General features: G+C 41.1%; 1 protein-coding gene across 1 annotated transcript in view; it reads left to right on the top strand.

The window, feature by feature from the left end:
• The first annotated feature begins 271 nt into the window (after nucleotides 1–271).
• The window catches only part of LOC104053541 (vasoactive intestinal polypeptide receptor 1), a 45,975-nt gene continuing 27,730 nt past the window's right edge, over nucleotides 272–18,516 (top strand). Inside the window, exons 1-2 of the mRNA XM_064441834.1 lie at nucleotides 272–340; nucleotides 17,693–17,776. Of these exons, the coding sequence (XP_064297904.1) occupies nucleotides 272–340; nucleotides 17,693–17,776 (153 nt within the window). The remainder of the gene's footprint in view (nucleotides 341–17,692; nucleotides 17,777–18,516) is intronic.

Here is an 18,516-nt window from a genome sequence, read left to right as displayed (position 1 = left end):
ATTCTGCAGCTTGGGAAAGCATCCCAAAACCAATCTTATCTCAAATACATTACGTTCACAGACTCTTTGCTGGGCACCTGTTGACTGTCCCCATCTCTGCCTACTTCCAAAAATCTCTATCGCTCAAGGCCCAGTTTAAAAATATTCTCTCCGAGACCATCGTCATTCAGAGGGACTGAATCAAACTTGCTGCCTGTCCGACCTCTCCAAATCCCTGACTAATGTGTCACAGGACTGAATTTACCTTTTCTCGATCCCCTGGTAGGACGCGATGACCAGACCTGCGAAGAGCTTGGGTGCCCTCTACGGGCAGGAGGAGAGATGGAGCCTGGTGCCTTCCGCAAGTCCGCAGCCCCATCTAGCGTCACACGGCCAAACAGCCAGGGAAAGAACAAATAGCAAGAAAGCAAGGGAAATAGCACAAGGAAACGCTTTGGGGTGTGAAGCACGTCTTAGCAGGGCTACAAAAGGGGTTTGCTCTTTCGGAAAGGGTTGTCTTGTTAACGTATTGCAGCTACAGGTCGTCTTTTCCCCCACATCTTTGTAAGGGATAGTTAATGTCTCCAAGGACTGGAGATGCTCAGTGGCTTGCATGAGTACTGTACCATTTGAGCTGAGCTTTCTGAGCTGAGGGCAGAGCTTTGGTCCCTTAGTGGAAAGCAAGACATGAGAAGCCAATGGGAGCAAGGCTGAGTACTTGACTGCCCCCTCCAGAACTGAGTATCTTAGTTATGTTCCATAGAGTTACATTTCAAAGAAAATGTGTAAATATGTAAGTACTAAAGTCCAAATTACAGTTCTAAAAAAAAAAAAAATCCTCTGCACAGAATGGGCCAGAACTCCATAAACACATGATTATTTTTATTTTATTTTCCTGCTTTTGGTTAGTCTTTTGGTTCATAGAAGCCCTTAGCCTTCCTGTGTTGAGGGAGTTTTAGCCTTCCTCATAGTAATATCCAATCCAGACCCCAAACTTGACAGCCCTTTGACACTGGAATTTCTTTGACATCCTTTTCAGAGGCTTCCAGTGGACTTGCAGATGCTCTCTGAGGTCACTTATTGATGCAGGATGCAGAGGGCTTCTGGGTGTGCTGTTCTCCCTTCAAAGAAATAGATATTTAGAGCACTTGCACATCTTGGGAGATAACCCAGAGTAGCCATATCCTCAATCTGCCCAGGTTCAAAATGAGCTTCTCCAGGTTGGCCCTGACTGTGTGCTGCCCCGTGTTGGGGACGCTTTCCCTCCATTCTCCTCTGAAGCAGTGACATTATGCAGAGAAGAACAAGCCACTGAATTTGCTGTGAGCCAATTATTTCCCAAATCTGTGATTACTTTCAATGATCACAAACATGTAGAAGCATTTATGTGTGAGATCCATATAGACAGGCAGCGGTCAGATGTACTGTACTTAGGCCTTGAGAAGAAAAATTGATTTTATACCCAGTGGTATTTGTTCAGTGTGTACAAACACAGCCATGTAAATAACCGACTTTGTGCTTAGTTTTCATTACTGAGAAATTAGGAAAAGTGTTGGTTTTAAAGTCAAAGTCAAATGTACCTGTTATTTTTTTTCCACTTTTTTCCACCATTGGTCTTCTTGGCCCCAAGGGCCCGGTGCTGGCTCAGGGTCACCTCGCTGCCCCCCAGCACCCCCAGGGCCTCTCAGCAGAGCCGCGCTCCAGCAGGTCCCCCCCAGCCTGTGCTGGTGCGGGGGGTTGTTCCTCCCCAGGGGCAGGACCCCGCACTGGCTCTGGTTGAACTCCATGAGGCTCCCCTGGGCCCAGCTCTCCAGCCTGTCCAGCCCTCGCTGGGTGGCAGCACGGCCTGCTGGTGCATCAGCCGCTCCTCCCGGCTTGGTGTCATCAGCGAACTGGCTGAGGGGACGCTCTGTCCTAGCATCCAGGTCATTGATGAACATGTTGACCAGGGCTGGACCCAGCACAGACCCCTGGGGACCACCGCTAGTGACAGGCCTCCATCCAGACTCTGCCCCGTTGATCACGACCCTCTGAGCTCTGTTGTTGAGCCAGTTCTCAATGCACCTCACTGTCCTCTCATCCAGCCCACCCTTCCTTAGCTTGCCTGTGAGGATGCTATGGGAGACACCATTTTCAAGTAACCAAATATTTCATGAGTAACAAGGGTGTCTTTACAGACAAAGCTTTATTTGCTTACATATATGATACTGCTGTGTGATCTTTTTCTATGCCAACAATGCTTCCTGGCCAAAAAAAAATCGCCCTTTACTCAGTGTTTAGATATTTTAGATCCTAAATAACACAGGAAGTTCTTTGAGTAGTGGAAACAGTGAAGGATTTGTGGTTTGTGGGGTTTTTTGTGTGTGTGTGGGGTGTTTTTTAATGAAAATGAGCAGGAAAATTTGAACTCTCGTGTGATTTCTAAGTTTTGGTCCCATACAGTGTTTTTTCCCTCAAGAGGGAGCACTAATGAGGTCATGCTCCACTATATGATTCCTTATTTTCCTTAAACTGGTAAAAAGTAATGCTAGTCAGCCTCTGTTGCTTTGTCAAGAGTGGATGGAATGGGACATTGGATTTCAAAATTTTGGGGGGAAAACATGTAAAAGCACACAAGTACACAAGCACACAAGATCATGCAAGTCATCTTCCACGAAACTACTGAAGTGGCTACAAAGTGATTTCATTTTAAGATGCTCCATACCACTGATTTCAGTACTGCATTTTGCTGACACCTCATGGATTTTGTTCCAGCGCCTGGAATTTATTAGAAGGCCTGATTTCTACTTTCCCAAGGAGAGATTATAGCTAATCAAAACCATATTTTTTTTTTGACACTTCTTTTCACAGTATGGGATGAAAAAGTGTATATCTAATCACACTGCCGATGTCCAGGGGTACGGCAGAGGTCTCCACAAGGCAGATGGATACAGCACTGTAGTTAAGAGATTGTAATGGGAGAAGAAGGAGGAAGGGGGCACCTTCGGAGTGATGGTGTTTGTTTTCCCAAGTCACTGTTACGCGTGGTGGAGCCCTGCTTTCCTGGAGATGGCTGAGCACCCGCCTGCCCGGGGGAAGGAGTGAACTAATTCCTTGGTTTTCTTTGCTTGCATGTGGCTTTTCGCCACCCTATTAAACTGTCTTTATCTCAACCCACGAGTTCCTGCACTTTTACCCTTCCAGTTCTCTTCCCCATCCCACTGAGGGTATGTGGGGGGAAGGTTAGTGAGTAGCTGTGTGGGGCTGAGGGCCTTACCAGGGTTAAACCTCAAAAGGGATTTCGTGTCCTTCTGGAGCAGCAGCTGGAGGCCAGGCAGAATGTCCTCGAGTATCTCAGATGAGGCCAGGTGCCCATCCTTAGGCACTTGAATTATTCTTTAAGTAGTTGCCTGTGGAAAAAAAAAACAGGTTATTTTGTCAGATTTGTTATGGGAATACTTCCTTTTTGTTTTGACCTGGAGGGTTTCAGTAAAACATTTACATTTAAAAAAAAAAAAATCACAAAAAACTACATGAACAAAAAACTTACAGTATTTTGGGGAGTAAAAAAAAAAAGAATAGTCGAATCTAGTTGGAAAATTTATAATCTAATTTTAAAGCACAGCTCTTGGATTAAAGTTCTTGGAAGTGGGGTGAGTGTGAAAGGACACAACTTAGGTTATAGACTGCCTTTCTTTGGCAGCATTCTGCTGGATTCAGTGAAAATATAAACAATTTCCACCACCTTCAGATCTAGCTTTGGGTACTACATTAGAATGCAGTTCATGCTTTGAGGTACAGTTCTGAGCCAGACGTAGTCCATAGGGTGTCTCCCCAAGTATCACCTTGTTGGTCTGGTTGTAAATGTAAATTCAAAGTATGACTGAATACTTTCCATGGACAGGATACTTACACCCTTTCTCAAAATCCCAGGCAACAATTACATCTGATGATTATTTTTTGTTATCAGGCTGATTGCTTGTGCTCAAAAAACCCCAAAATTCTCTGGGATTCTTCTAGCTATGACTTAACTTTGTCCGTTCTTTTTCCTGTGTCATGTGATCGTCACTAATATTTATGCACCAGCAGATCTTTAAAGAGGTGGCCTTGTACAGACATTTACCAAAGTCACAAATGTGCATTACATAGATGCTTCTTGATGCACCTAAATTTCTGTAATGGGTTCCATAACAAGATGATTGTTTATCAGCTTTAAAATTAGTCCATGTGATTTCTGTTAGCAAGTGCATGCTAATAAACCATCTAACTACTTCCTTGCACCTTTCTGGGCTCAAAACACCTTTCCAAGTGTTTGACTTGCCTCAGTTTAGCGTTTACATTGTAACACTTCGCAGTGTTTGGTCCCTACTTTCTTGTTCTAGTTTTGCAGATATGAGGAGACAAACTAAGGTGATAAATATATCAAAGAGGATTTTTGTATGGCTTTTCATTTACAGTATGTTGACATTTATCTTGCAACATTTGGCATGTTGTGATTTTCCACGAACTTTACTTAAAATACAGAGAATTAATAAAACCTGAGGAAACTATTCCTACTCATTCTGACCTGGTTTGGTTTGGTTTTTTTTTTTTTTTGTTTTGTTTTTTTTTGTTCATTGGAATACTTGAAGGGGGAAAAACCCAGATCAGCCCGAATATCTTTTCCATTTGTAAGAATCAGTTATTCCTGCTCCTCCACTTCAGAAGTCTCAGTTCAGTAGTGCCCTGACTTGCACACTTGTTTTCTTGTCCTTCCTCACCAACTGCACTTGCTCCCTTCTAGCGTGAAGTTCAGGTGTCAGCTGCCCTCAGAGATGAGACCCTTGTCTCTGGACGGGCAGGTGAGTGCGAAGCAGCACAAAGCTGTTAGAGCCTGTCGGGTCTCACTGCAGAAGACAATGTATGGGGGAGAAAGTACCTTGGGCGGCACTGAGGGACTCTGCATGGGTCCTGCGTTACCAGCATCTGTAAAGGTGCCTCCTTTTTCTCACTGGATCCTTGAATCCTCTGCTGCATACATCTCTTTTTGCTTAATTCACCGTTGCAGCTGGTACACCACCGCAAACAACGCTTGGGCACATACCACCAGCCCCTCAGACTCCTCAGGCCGCTAAGGAGTTTCACATTTAACCAACACAAAAGGGGACAGTCTTTCTGTTGCCGCTTCGTGTTTCGTGAAATGTCTTTTTAATTATGGTGATTCTACCTTGGTAGCTTTTCCACTATAATAAGCTCTCCAGTGTCAGGAGGAGAAACAATAATAACAAACCCTGCATTAGGAGGAAACATCTAAGTCCTTGATACAAAGCTCACTGCCATCTATTAATTAGCGGAGGCTACAGGAGCTGTTTTTGTTGTTCTCAAAAAAGAATTGTATTTGCAGCTGATAGTTATATCCCCTGTAATAGGAGGCTGCAGAAATAACCTACTAATCACCTGATCATTTCAACCTGAATTAAGGTGGTGATGTTTCCAAGAAAAGATCTGAGGGTGTGTACTCAAGCCAGACTTGTACTCAAGGATGTAATCATGTATCTTTTCAGGATTCATGTGCCTGCTTGAAAAGCATTTCTAAGAATAAACTAAAAATGCAGAAAAGCCAGGGTTGATTTGTGCACTCACCTTCACTTACCTTCTGCTTCTATTATTTTGTTTGATTTGCTGGTTAATATTTGCATCAAGAGTTACAGATTTAGCAGCAAGTGTAAATGGGAGTGTTGTTGTTTTATTATTTCCTTAATAATATCTCAGAGAAAATTCAGGGTCTTTTGATGGTAAACATTATAATAAAACAGTATTGCTCAAAGAGCTTTTATTTAAATAGCAGAATCTACCTTCCAGTCCTGAAATATTTAAAATGGGAAAATATATTGGCTTGCTGTTTGTTTTCTTTTTTGTTTAGTTTTGGGTTTTTAATGTTTAAAATAATGAAAAACTTAGTACAGTTCAGTGCAAAGGCATTAATGGCTGACTCTTTTCTCTGACGGTGGCTGGAGCAGAAAGCTCAGTAAAGGTATAAGGGCACAACAACTATGCCATGATTGTTCCAGGAATACCTGGCTGATTTCCAGCAATCTCCAGCTCAGCAACTTCTGAAAAATATTATGGGACAAATTGGTCAATGGCTTAATTATTTGTTACACAAGTCAGCTGGTCGCATTTGAATGCCTGTTGACACATTTGGCCCTATAAATTGACAACTCAGTTCTACTGAAAGTAGGTCTTTTTTATGGATGATGTGTTGTTTCAGGTTTGTTTTTTCATCTGTTCACATCTTCATTGTTTCCTCTGGTATTTTAGCTGGCTTGTATGCAAATCTTGACTCTCCTTACAGACTAGAGCAAAAATAGAGCATTTTTTCACCAACACTATTGTAAGGATTTTGTGATGGCTTTGTTTTCTCTTTTCATTTTTCACAATTATTTTCCCTGGAAGAGAGAGAAAAATGAGGGAAAAAATCCCTTTCTTGATCTCTTCAAGTGAGTATTGCACATTACAGACACACAAAAAAAGCCTGAATATTGAAATAATAACTAATTTCTGCATCAGGAAATTAAGACCAGAAGCTAAGCCAGTGCGATCAGAGAATATAAAGGTATCGCATGCCTGAAGCTTCAAGTCAAAGTTATTGTGTCAGTATGCAAGAATTATTAATCAGTTTTTCAAATAATTAATCTGGGAGAATTAAAGCTTGTTTATAAAATATTAAATAACAGGAAAAGGAGTTCAGTGAATGTGTGTAAGTGGTGAACTGTTCACCATGTTCTGCACAGAAAACTACCTATTATAGGTATAAATGGAATTAAGAGGAACTTTATGGTTTCATGTTCTCTGGCCTGACTACTGTAAGTCCAGAGGCTTTTTTACTAGTTTTGAAATATTGTTGGAGAAAGCAGAGGAAGGCAGTCACAATTGTTTTTAAAAGAAAGTAAATTTTGGGGAAATAAGTGAGTTTATACAATAGGATCTTTGAAAAGGTAAAACCTCACAATCCCACACTGTAAGCTTGTTCCCTCTCTGTGCTTCAGGACACACTTACACTGCTTCTTATTCCTGCTCTCCTGGGTGTAAATCAGTTGTAATGCTGAGGTAGTTTTTATGTAGTTTCTATTCATGAGTTCCTGGATATAAAGCAATCCTAATGCTGACTTGGTTTTCATGCAGCTAATTTTCATAGGTGTTTGCCATAAAAGTTTTCTCACATTATTCAACTGATGATGTAGGAAATAGCTTAATTCTCTGAATATGCTTGAGTAATATACTCCCTATTGCACAGTTCTCTAAAAAAACAAAACCAAGCCCCAAACTACCTTATGGCTGAATTACATGAATTTTTTTAATGGAAAGAAAATGGTTTTGATGCCTTTTCTCACCCAGTTTTCTTTTGTTGCTTGTAATGACCCCTAGAAAAGTAAGAGTAACAGTGGGCAAACCCTACACTAAAACATAACTAGAAAACAGCATCTTCCCCACATACTTAGGAGAAAACCAATGTAATTAGTTTTTGATCTTCTAGACATACTGAATCAAGCAATGGTTGATTTGTTAGACAGGGTTCAAGTAATGTCACTTGAGTAGCAGAATTAGCTCTCGTGGCATTCTGCTTCTACTACCAGTGTTTTCTTAGAATATGGATGTTCAAGTAGCACTCAGAATTGCATCCACCTACCCTTAATACATCATATTGTTGAGTTACTACAAAAAATATCTAATGACAAAAAAAATGTAGCAGATACAACAGTAAAATATGTAATATATTCTTCAGAAATGTTAAGTTTGCTCCAAACAGAATCTCACTTAAGCAATGATTATGGACTTAATTCTGACCCCAGAAGGTACCTTGACTGACTGATTTGCCAAGAATTTAAACAATATTCTCAGTTTGAGTCAAATCAAGATTTCTTTTTAAATTTCTTGTCAATGCCACGATACTGACAAATGGAATTTTTGACAGTTTTTCTGCAGATTAATTAAAGTGTTTCAGATCAGTCAAACCATTACGAGTTCACAAATTTTACAGGATAAAAACTCTTCTTTGTTTCATTGGTCTATTGCTGGTGGAAGTTCATGGATTTTTCTTCCTCTGCTTAAGAATCAGAGCATAAAGTGATAATTATCTGTTGCACCACACTTGTGTTAACATGAAATAAAAGCTTAGCTCTAAAAAAAAGATAGGATTCCATATTATTTTTGTAATGGATTTTTCATGAAGAGATATTCTGCTACTAACAAATGGCCCTGTTCATTGATTATTAGTTTTGATTGTGATTTTAGCTAGATATGCTATTTGAAATATGGTTTTCATCAAATCTAAATGCAGTGAGTCGAAAACACTTTGACAGCCATAAGATTTTTTTTTAAATGTATTTAATCTCTTCTGGGGGGAGAAATCTTTTATACTACAAAAGGAAAGAGAAAGAAAGGTAGGGAGGGAAGTGGGAATAAAGAAGAGAAAAGAGAAAAAGGTCTCCCGGTAGCAGTTTTCATAGCCAAAGCTGATGGTGTTTTTTTAATATATTTTATATATGATCCTTTCTCATTATTAGCCTGCCAGATACTATTTGTGAAACAGGAAGCACTTCAGGTCCTAAGAGTCTGAAGGGATTGCTTTTTCTGAGATGTGTGGTAGCTTAGATTGTGCAGTTACTTACATGTGCTCCTGAGGGTAACATTTAGAGAATACACTTTGCAGCATCCACTTTGTCAAACTTTAGGTATGTTACATAAAGGGAGGGTCCCACTAGGTGCCCCGTAATCGGTAGATGAGAAGAGAGAGATGCCCTTCCACAAAACAGTTCAGAGCAGAAGCCTAACTTCGGCATTCCTGGGGACTATGTTGCTTTAGAGGAAACCGAGATAAGGATTTCATCCAAGATTAATGTACATGGAAGTATTCCAAAGTTCTCCTTTCATAGGCCAAATATGTATGTTGAACAAAGCAGGCTGGTGTTGATATGTTTTACATAGAAACCAAAAGAATTTTCTGCTTAATCCTAGAGACTGACGACCCTTCTGTTTTCCTGAGGTAGTTACTTTCTGGGGCAAATACAGGTGCTCTTATGACTATAGCTTTAGCTGGAAGACCTTCAAGAAAGTTTAAACCCTGTAAGACTTGATTCTATCCCATTTGAGGGTTGTGACTTAGGAATCTTTAGCTATAGCATTTTGCACTCCCAGAAACTGGGTCAACCAATTTCCCCCTACGCGTAGCTTGCAGTGTTTGGCCTTGAGCACACAAAGTTTCCCTTACAGGAAAGCTTGTGGTTCCTGTTTTGATTTAATTTTTCTTCATTTTTTCCTTTTCCAAAATGCCAGCACTCAGAATAATGAGTCTCCATGGGGTAGATCACATAAAGGATTTATGTGTTGGATTCATTTGATCAGTACAGTCAATGGCACACAGGATCCAATTGGTCTAATGTTAAAATAAAAATACATGAAAAAAATTTTAAAAGGACACTTAAACATGTCCGCTTTTCTTCTTTCATTACAAGTAAATCTATGACATGACTGTCTCAGCTGTACATAGTATCTACAATATAAACACTTAAAGAAGGTGAAAAGAACCTCATACTTCTGGAATCATGGATGAATACATCAGCTGGGAATGGTGGCTGAATATGTGCCAGAGTTGGGTCCTTGTATTTATTGCTATTTAGATATTTCATCTAACTTTTCTAATAACTAGTCATTTAAAAAAATCAATGTATTTCCATACCATGATCTTGTTCTGTGTGTAACTCTTAGCTAATCAAAATGTAACCAACTCTTACCTCATCATGCTCCTAGATAGTTCTTCTTTACACTGTCCTCTGACTATTACAAAATTGGCCAGCTCATGAAACTTATACATAAAGGGTTTGCATCACACCTGTGTATCACCTTCTTTACACTGTTCCTCCCATAAATGATGTTTCTTCTAGACATTAAAATCTTGTGTTAATATATTTGTACCCTTATCATCTCCTAAAAACACATGGGTGTGTTTGTCTGAGTTAAATGGCTGTAATTTGCTGTAATGGTCACTGTGTTCCTCTGTCTTCATTCACAGGCTTTGAAGGAGGTAATAATTCTCCGTCTGGTTCAGTGTCACTTTATTGACTCTGTGCCCTCACCTCTGCCAAGGTGAGATTAGGAAAGCATTTTCTTCAGAGCAGGGCCATCTGCATGGTATGAAAACAGGAAAATAAGGAGGGCCGTAGACAGAACCATTGGTGTGTTTGTGGCACCTACGTTGTTTCACTGTTAGCACACTAGCTGGCATGGTTTGGCCTGGCATTCCTTTAGATCATACCTGGGCACAGCTCAGGTGATAGCTCAGTCCAGAGGCTGTTTCCAGTGGGTGGTAAGGATGAGGCTGGGCTCTTTCTGGAGGAAAGAGAAACTAGCCACATGGACAGGATCTGCCTCTAACATGTGCTCTTGCAGATACAGAATGGGCCCTTGCCCATTTTGATTTCGAGGGCAGATGCAAGCTTTGCACCTGATCCAATTGTCAGCAAGCCCTTCCTTTGGGTTGGGTTTGGGTTGAACTGAATGTGATCACAAAGCTGAGACACTAGAAAGAAACGCTAAGAAGATCATGTTGAATGGCAGGAGGAACTGGAACACATCAAGAACTTTGTTGTTGTTTAGTAAAAATAGTGTTAGAAAGACACTCTTCATTTTTCCGAGGAAGGTTTGTCTCTTGGTGTATGTCCATATCAGAACTCACAATATTTCCTTATGTTTAATGAGAAGAGTAACACAGGAAGGCACAGCAAAAACCATACTACCATAATTTTTGACAGCAGAGCACTCTGGCTTGCCACTGCCAGAAGAGTTCTGTAGATCCCACAGATCCTCTGCTATGGCTCCTGTGACATGTTTGCTGTCCTTGTCATCTACCCTTCCAAAGCTTGATTCAATCAGTCTTAATGAATTGTGTTAGTACGGGGATCATTAGAAGTATGCGGTAGTATCTTCCACTGAAAGAACAGAGATGAATGACATCAACAGCACTCATTCAACATAGTAACAGCCATGCATCTTTAAAATCACCACAGGTACTGCATTCTGCTATGACCAATTATTTTACCACACCTAGGAAGCTGAAGAAGAAAATGAACTTTGGGATCTTTCACATGTTTGCAGCTCTTTAGTATATATGGAGGGACTAGCAGTGTGCTCATAATGTAAGTCATGGACCTCATTCCATTTTTATTTGGAGTCCAACTGTGAATAGTACAACATTTAGTTACATGGTTCCCTGTAATATGCAGAAATACATCAACCAAGAAACAAAAATCTAATTATAATGTCCCTTCAGCAAAAGACGATAAGTATATATATTTTAGGTGAGATTGAAGGGGCTGCTTTAAATGAAGGAAATTAAATAATTGATGAAGTGTACTATAACCAGATGATACAACCATACAAGAAGCTTGGCATCCTAAGGAGAAACTGTGATGGTGAGAAAAACAGGTTTAGGTAAAGGAGGGCAGCCAGGCCTTGTTGTAATTCAAATCATCTTTGAGACACACACAGTATGGGATTCATCTCACCAAAGATGAATGTTAGAAGTCAACCTAAACCAGATGTCTACTCTGTCTAGGATTTATCTTATTTGATTTCAAGACTTGATTAATTTGCTCGCACACAGGTCTCTAGGTCCATTTACCCAGGTAGCCTCAACCTGACATGCCTTCAGTGCCCAATTTTCATATCTGCCAGCCTCCTGTGAATGTTAAATATACTAAGGCGTCTCATTTGGCCCTTGTCACCCATTATTAGGCAACTTAATTGAGCCTTGAGATGTATGCAATTATACAGGATCTCAGCCAAGACAGTCAATGGATTTTAAAGAACCATTCAATGGACTAAATGAAATGCCATTTTAGATGATTGTCGACCCCAGTGGAAGCTTAAACATCCAATTTGCATCTAGACACCTACATGTTGATATCTAAATTTCTTAACGTCTTTAGCAAACTCCTATTCTCCCTTTGAAGTCACTTAAAAGACAGACAATGGCTTAGGACTCAGTACCTCCCACCACAATGTAGTACAAATGAGTTCCTAACAGGAACTTTCTATCTTGTTCCCATAACTGTAAGGGAAGCCTAGCTAATTAGTTTAGTCTGGCTATTAACCACAGCGGGAGCTCACTTTTCCAGCTTATACATCCGGATAGACGCCTACATTATGTGTCCATAGTGGTGTGTAGAATTTCACCCCTAAAGTAAACACCTACATCTAAGCCATCATCCTATCCTTCTTTTAGAGACAGTGGATATGAGTATGCCCTGAGGAACTGATTATCTTGTCCTCTGTAGACATCTAAATTATGTCAGGCAAATTGCATTCAGTGGCATCTGTGACTGCAAAAATAACCTGAAATAATCAGTTTACATTTACACTTTTAATGTCTGAAATTAAATGAGAAAAGTAGTACTGTAGGGGTGTGAGGTAAGCTAGCTGTCTGAGCCCCTGCTACAGTCGGTGGAGAAATTGGCACGATGAAAGAGAAAAGCCTGAACAAAAGATGGCCTTCTCTCTGTGAAACATAAAAAAAAGCAGATACCAGTATACACTACTTACTGAAATTCTATGTTGTTAAAAATAGGTTGCTCATGTTTACCTATCTTCTATTTTATAGACTCAACCTATGCCTAGGAGAAACATGGATCTTTTCTTGGCCATCACAAGGGGAACAAGCTTGGTCTTAAAACTGCATTTTAGTGAGTAAAAATCAGTGTTCTACTCATCTTGAAAAACACACAGAAATGAATGTGAGTTGAAACGGCCAGAGGAAAGCAAGAAAACAAACGAATAATATAATGCATAAAACTATTTCTGAGGACAGGAACAGCTGGTTTGTCAACTTTTCAGGGACTATTAATAGGAATGAAGATTGCATTGTGTGTCGCTGGAAAAACTTCCCTTCCGTTTGAAAAAATTCCTTTCTTATTCAACAAATAAGATACAAAATAAATAAAGAAGGGATCACTGACAGATTTTTTTTTAAAGTAGAAATACTGAAAAGATTAAAGGAGTTTATTTTTAAAAGAATATTAATAGTACGTTTGTAGTAGATAAGTACAGATAAGATATATTTTTCAAATTAAGAAAGGATCTTAGATGCTTGGGTGGAATTAAGTTTACAGTTTAAAACAAGTGGGACAGAATCCACATGAGCCAAGCGTCCATGAGGGCATGACAAAACTGCCTATACTTCTGTGGTGTCCTTGGAGTCAGGCCAGGTAGCGATATCAGAGTATGGCTATGTACGGAGTCAGAGCTCCAGGACGCAGCAGGAGTTAACTTTACCCAAGAAAAACAGTAAGTAGATAACACAGATAGTGTATACTAAGAAAATGAATCGGACAAATTATCCTCATGCAGCACTAAGGACTTGTTTTCTGATATTTAGTGCCTTACCTCTTTAGTATCTCAGCAACAACCCATTTCTTCAGTTGTTTTATCTTCCTGCTTTCACCCTGCTTCCTCAAACACCACACAGAGATCACTCGAAGGAATAAAGCTTCCATCCTGTTTATATGCCCTCCATTTTTTAGGTACAATGAAACTTTGTTTTTAATTATGGTTGCAATATGTTACTCAGTAATGTCGCATTCTGTCTAAACGCTGGATTACGTGCTTTCAGTAATTACAGCCTTCTTCCCCATACTTCCAGGAGTTTTTGTTTTGCATCTTTAGTCAGATTTATCAAAAGATTGTTCAGAAATGTCAATAGATTTACCTTTATTCTCTGGCTGATGGGTCATATTGCAATGCGGTGCTGGCGCACTATACTTTTGTTGTCTAAGGAGGTGCTTGTATATGCACACAGAGGAAACGTGGTTGCATTTCAGAAAGATTTTTGTTATGGAAAAGCCTTATTCAGGTACCATATGGTATCAAAAAAACATTCTCCAGCTTCTACAAAGGGTCTACGCAGCTCGGTAAATGTCAAGTAGTTTTCATTAAATGGCATCAATTGATTCAGAATATCCATGATGGGGATTAGGAAGAATCTCAGGTCTATCACTTCATTGATTAAGTTTCATTCCATCAGGATGGCTAGATCACTTGTTGATGCTAACAAGAGGACATTTTTATGCACATCAGAGTTATATTCTGAGCCCAGGTTGGTGTTGGAGAGCGGTAGAAAAACAGAGCTGGTCCTTAGATTAGTTAACCTGTAATTGCTGAAGGAAAAAGAAAATTGCTTTGTTATAGCCAGCTTACCAGGCAAGAAACTATTTTTTTGATAAAAAGTATCAAAATACATCAGAACAGACTAGAGATTATGAGAAATATGGTTACTTCCCTGTATTATTTCGTTATTGGATCTTCTTTGGGTGCATTCAGAGAAATAACAGAGAGTAGAATGAATAAAGTAAATGAATATGATAAACAGAAATTAGGTTTTAGCCTAATTAAGGTTTTAGCCTACAAAAGGATCTGTTTAAAGTGATGAAGGGCTATAAGTAGACTAAGGAACTCAGAGACTTTAACGTAGGCAAGGTTTATAACATTAACTAGAGTGAGATGTTTCAAAAACCTGACAAGAGCAGGCTTTGTCTTCTTTATTAGCATGGACAAAAACTCTTACAAGAGGAGTTTCCAGCTAATTAATTTAAAGCTCAAGGTTTGGAATATGGTCTGGTTTTTAGATCATCTGGAGATCAGACTGGAAAAGCAATGGAGGTTAGAAGATATAGAAGGAAGGAAACACTGAGAGACCATGTCTGCTTGAAGAAGCAATGCCTTCTCCTAAGGGGTGCTTATGCACACCTGTGTCCAGAAACTACCCCCAAAAAGTACAGAAAAAATGGTTCTCACTTGGTTTTGCTCCAAACTAGAAGACTGGTTATGATGACTGTCATGGTTTTAGCTGGGATAGAGTTAATTTTCTTCACTGCAGCTGGCCCAGTGCTGTGCTTTGGATTTAGTATGAGGATAGTGTTGATAACACACCGATGTTTTGGCTGTTGCTGGGTAGGGCTTGTACTAGTCAAGGGCTTTTCCAGCTCCCCATGCTGTGCTGGGGCACAAGAAGCCGGGAGGGGAGGGGGCACAGCCAAGAGAGCTGTCCCAAACTGGCCGAAGGGATATTCCATATCATATGGTGTCACAGCCAGTATAATAACAGCATAATAACTGGGTGAAGTTGGCCAGGGGAAGCAGCAATCACGGCTCAGGGACCAGCGGTGGTGAGGGGTTGCATCGCTTGGTTTTTTTTCCCCCGGGTTTCATGTCTCTCATTATTCTCCTTTTCATTATATTATCATTATCATTATTATTATTATCATCATTATTTTTATCATTACCATTATTACTATTACTAGTTTATTTTAATTATTAAACTGTTCTTACCTCAACCCATGAGTTTTCTTGCTTTTGCCCTTCCAATTCTCTCCCCCATCCCACCAGGGGGGAGTGAGCGAGCGGCTGCGGGGCGCTCAGTTGCTGACTGGGGCTAAACCATGACAAAAAAAAAAAAAAAAAACCAAAAAAAACCAACGAAAAAAATGGTTCTCATTTGGTTTTGCTCCAAACTGGAGGATTGGTTATGATGACCTAACAGACTTCATCAAAGTGACCTATGAGTCTTTAAATAATGGAATCCATTTGAAATATAATGGAGTGCGATGTCATGCTGATATTCCTTTAATTGCATCTTTGTGTTTTCAGTGTGACTCCTGAGAGTGAGAGCAATTTTTTTTTTTGAAGCACAGCAAGCAAATGCCTGAGCAACATGACCTGACTTTGAAACTTGACCTATTTTGAGGGGAGAAGATGGTTGGGGCCAGATCTCCATAGGTCTCTTCTGACCTAAATTATTCTGTTATTCTGTGATCTCGTATACTCAGGTTAGTTGAATATTGTGTAGCAGGAATTATAATCTGTTCCTATCCTGGGGGTATTTGATAGGCCTCTACTTTGCATTTTCCTTTGCATTAAAATCAGGAACTGCCTGATATACCATGTGGTGTCTGCCCTGTAGTGGGAACCTTAACATTTTTCCAGTGTGATGAAAACCACCTTATTGACTAGTTAGAGTTGGTCACAGCTTTAACTCATCCATTATAGATGGGGAAAAACAGTCAAAATCAGACTTAAAATTATTTTGTTAGATTTTAGTCTATTTCTTTTATAACAGACTTGGTTTTTGGCGTAGCATTTGAGACTTATCTGTGCAGGTAAGTGACCAGATGCCTCTATGCACTAATGAAAGACAAATATATAGAAAAGGGAAGGTAAATGAGAACGAGGTTACAAATATCCTCCCAAAAATCTCTGCCTTCACCCCCCTCTTTATTCTCCACAGGTTGTAGAACTGACTGTCTCTCTAGCGTGATCCTGGGGATACTATTTGATGTTAGACCCGTTTTCCTTTCATTTGCAAGACTAAGGTAGGGTACATCCTCATAAAAAACACCCACATTACAGCATTTTAATACAGCTGTCCACACGTGTACCAGTTGTCTAGATTTGCATTACAACAGAGGGACAAGACTATCAGGATGCAAAGGGAGAAATTAATAGACATCACTGACATGACTCAGTTTCTTAAACATAAGTAAGGAATGCCACTTAAGGTGCCCTTCTATAGCTGAAATGTCTGGGTGGAGCTGGCAAACATGAATATAAGACACATAGGAGAGCTATACACTTACGAAGAAAGCTGCAAAAATATATATTTCCTCAAATGGCATTAGATGCCTGTTTTGGGATAACAGGTGAGTCCTGGATCTCCTCTGACTATACAGAGCTTTTGTGTTTAACACCACTGGGAAATAATGAATGATAAACAGGGCATGAAATAGCACTTAAATATTATAAAGAAAAAATACCTTTGTCATGGCCACAATTCCTGCTCTCCCAGGCCCTGAAAATAGCGTGGTGCAATATTTATTGTGGCAAAAGCCATAATGGGTGCCCAGGTCCTATGAATCCTTACAGTTAAAAAATTACTATAATTTTTTTGCCTTTCCCCACCCTGCTCCCCCCCAAATCTAAGCCAAAGGCAAGAAGGGCTTTAGCTTTTACCTATTGCACCAAGAAATAAAGCTACATTCGAGCCATCTTTGTAGTACAAGGGCCAGAAAGACCTTATGCAGCTTGTGGAGGAAATCCTCTTTCACTGCTCAAAATTTTACACCTGAGAGGGGAATGCCAAAACCCAGAACCTGCATCTCTGAGTCCCCAGGGAATGCCACACTGCCAGACCCACCGAAAACCCAGATCCTCTGAAAACCTCCCGCCACCAGCCACAGACATGGGCCCGTAAGCAGAAGGAAACCCGCCTGGATACGGCCCTGTGCCCCTGCTCTGGGTGTGCCTGCTCAAGCAGGGGGTGGGACGGGGTGACCTCCAGAGGTCCCTTCCAACCCCCACCAGTCTGTGAGTCTGTGATTCTGTGAGGGTTAAATCCAGCATCTCTTTTTGCTCGGAAAACATCTGCCTCCAAACACACCCTAAAAGCCCAGGCGGTGCTCCAGCTGCCCGCAGTTTTGCAGGTGGGTGACCAGAGGAACAGGTTCATGGAAGTGGCACCAAAATCCCAGGAAGATGCTGGAGAATCTCCTTCCCTCCGCCGCAAGGGAGGGTCCTGCGGGGCGGGGTGGGTGGGGGGGGTGGGGGAATCTCCCCCAGGAGGGACCCGGGTGTCCGGGAAGGGAGGTGCAAAGAGCTCCGGGGCGGGTCTTGGGCAGGTGGGGGAGGGCTGAGCCTCTGCTTTTGACAGCTTCCCACCAGGCGGAGGGAGCGGGGAGGACCCGGCGGTTTGCTGCGGAGGATGCTAAGTTTGTGCTGGCTGCTGCTCCCGCTGGTGAGTGCCCGGCGGGGGTGCCTCTGGGCTCGGGGAGGGGGTGGGAGGCGGGGGGCACAGCACAGCTGGCTCCGGACACTGCTGGCCACAGCTGGATGGGCTCTGCGGCTGCCCCGCAGGATCGGGGCGGGCGAGGGGGGGGATTTCTGCGGAGGCAGGGTAACTTTTCTCGTACCAGGGAGCAGGTAGAAAGAAAGGAAAATAAGGAAAAGATTAAAAAAGGAGGGGGATGGGGGATGTAGGATGGGAGGAAAGAAAAATATTCCTGAGTTAGAGGCTTGACCCAGGTCTTTTCTTTAAAATTTTCCAGCCCTAAGATGCTATTAATAAATGTCTTTTCCATTCATTAGAATTACATCTTCCATAGGACAAAAAAGCATCCCTAAATCAGAATAGCTGTAGTACGGCTTTAGAGGGACAGAGTGGGAGAAGGGGACAGCTTGCTGTCCCAGTTGTCCTGAGAAAGGCAACTTTGCTGAAGAAGGAGGATAACTAAAAAGGAATAGTCCCTCCTGATGGATCTGGGACATTTACCTCTTTGAGAGGGCACTGGTGTTTTTACTGCCAAAGGCAGCTGCTCATAATATCACCAAGCAGGAGCATGAACCATCTCATGTCTGCTACGCACTGGAGGCAGCAGGTGAGGTTGTAACACTAAACACCAGGGGAGATGTATGAGCACAGAGACACTATTCAAGCACGTATGTCCCTCGCTAAGCCCCACACTCTACTGCCGGCAT

Source organism: Phalacrocorax carbo, chromosome 2, assembly GCF_963921805.1.
Source record: "Phalacrocorax carbo chromosome 2, bPhaCar2.1, whole genome shotgun sequence".
In the NCBI taxonomy this organism is placed as follows: domain Eukaryota; kingdom Metazoa; phylum Chordata; class Aves; order Suliformes; family Phalacrocoracidae; genus Phalacrocorax; species Phalacrocorax carbo.
The sequence above is the reverse complement of the archived record's forward strand: the minus strand, read 5'-3'. Positions and strand labels throughout refer to the sequence as shown.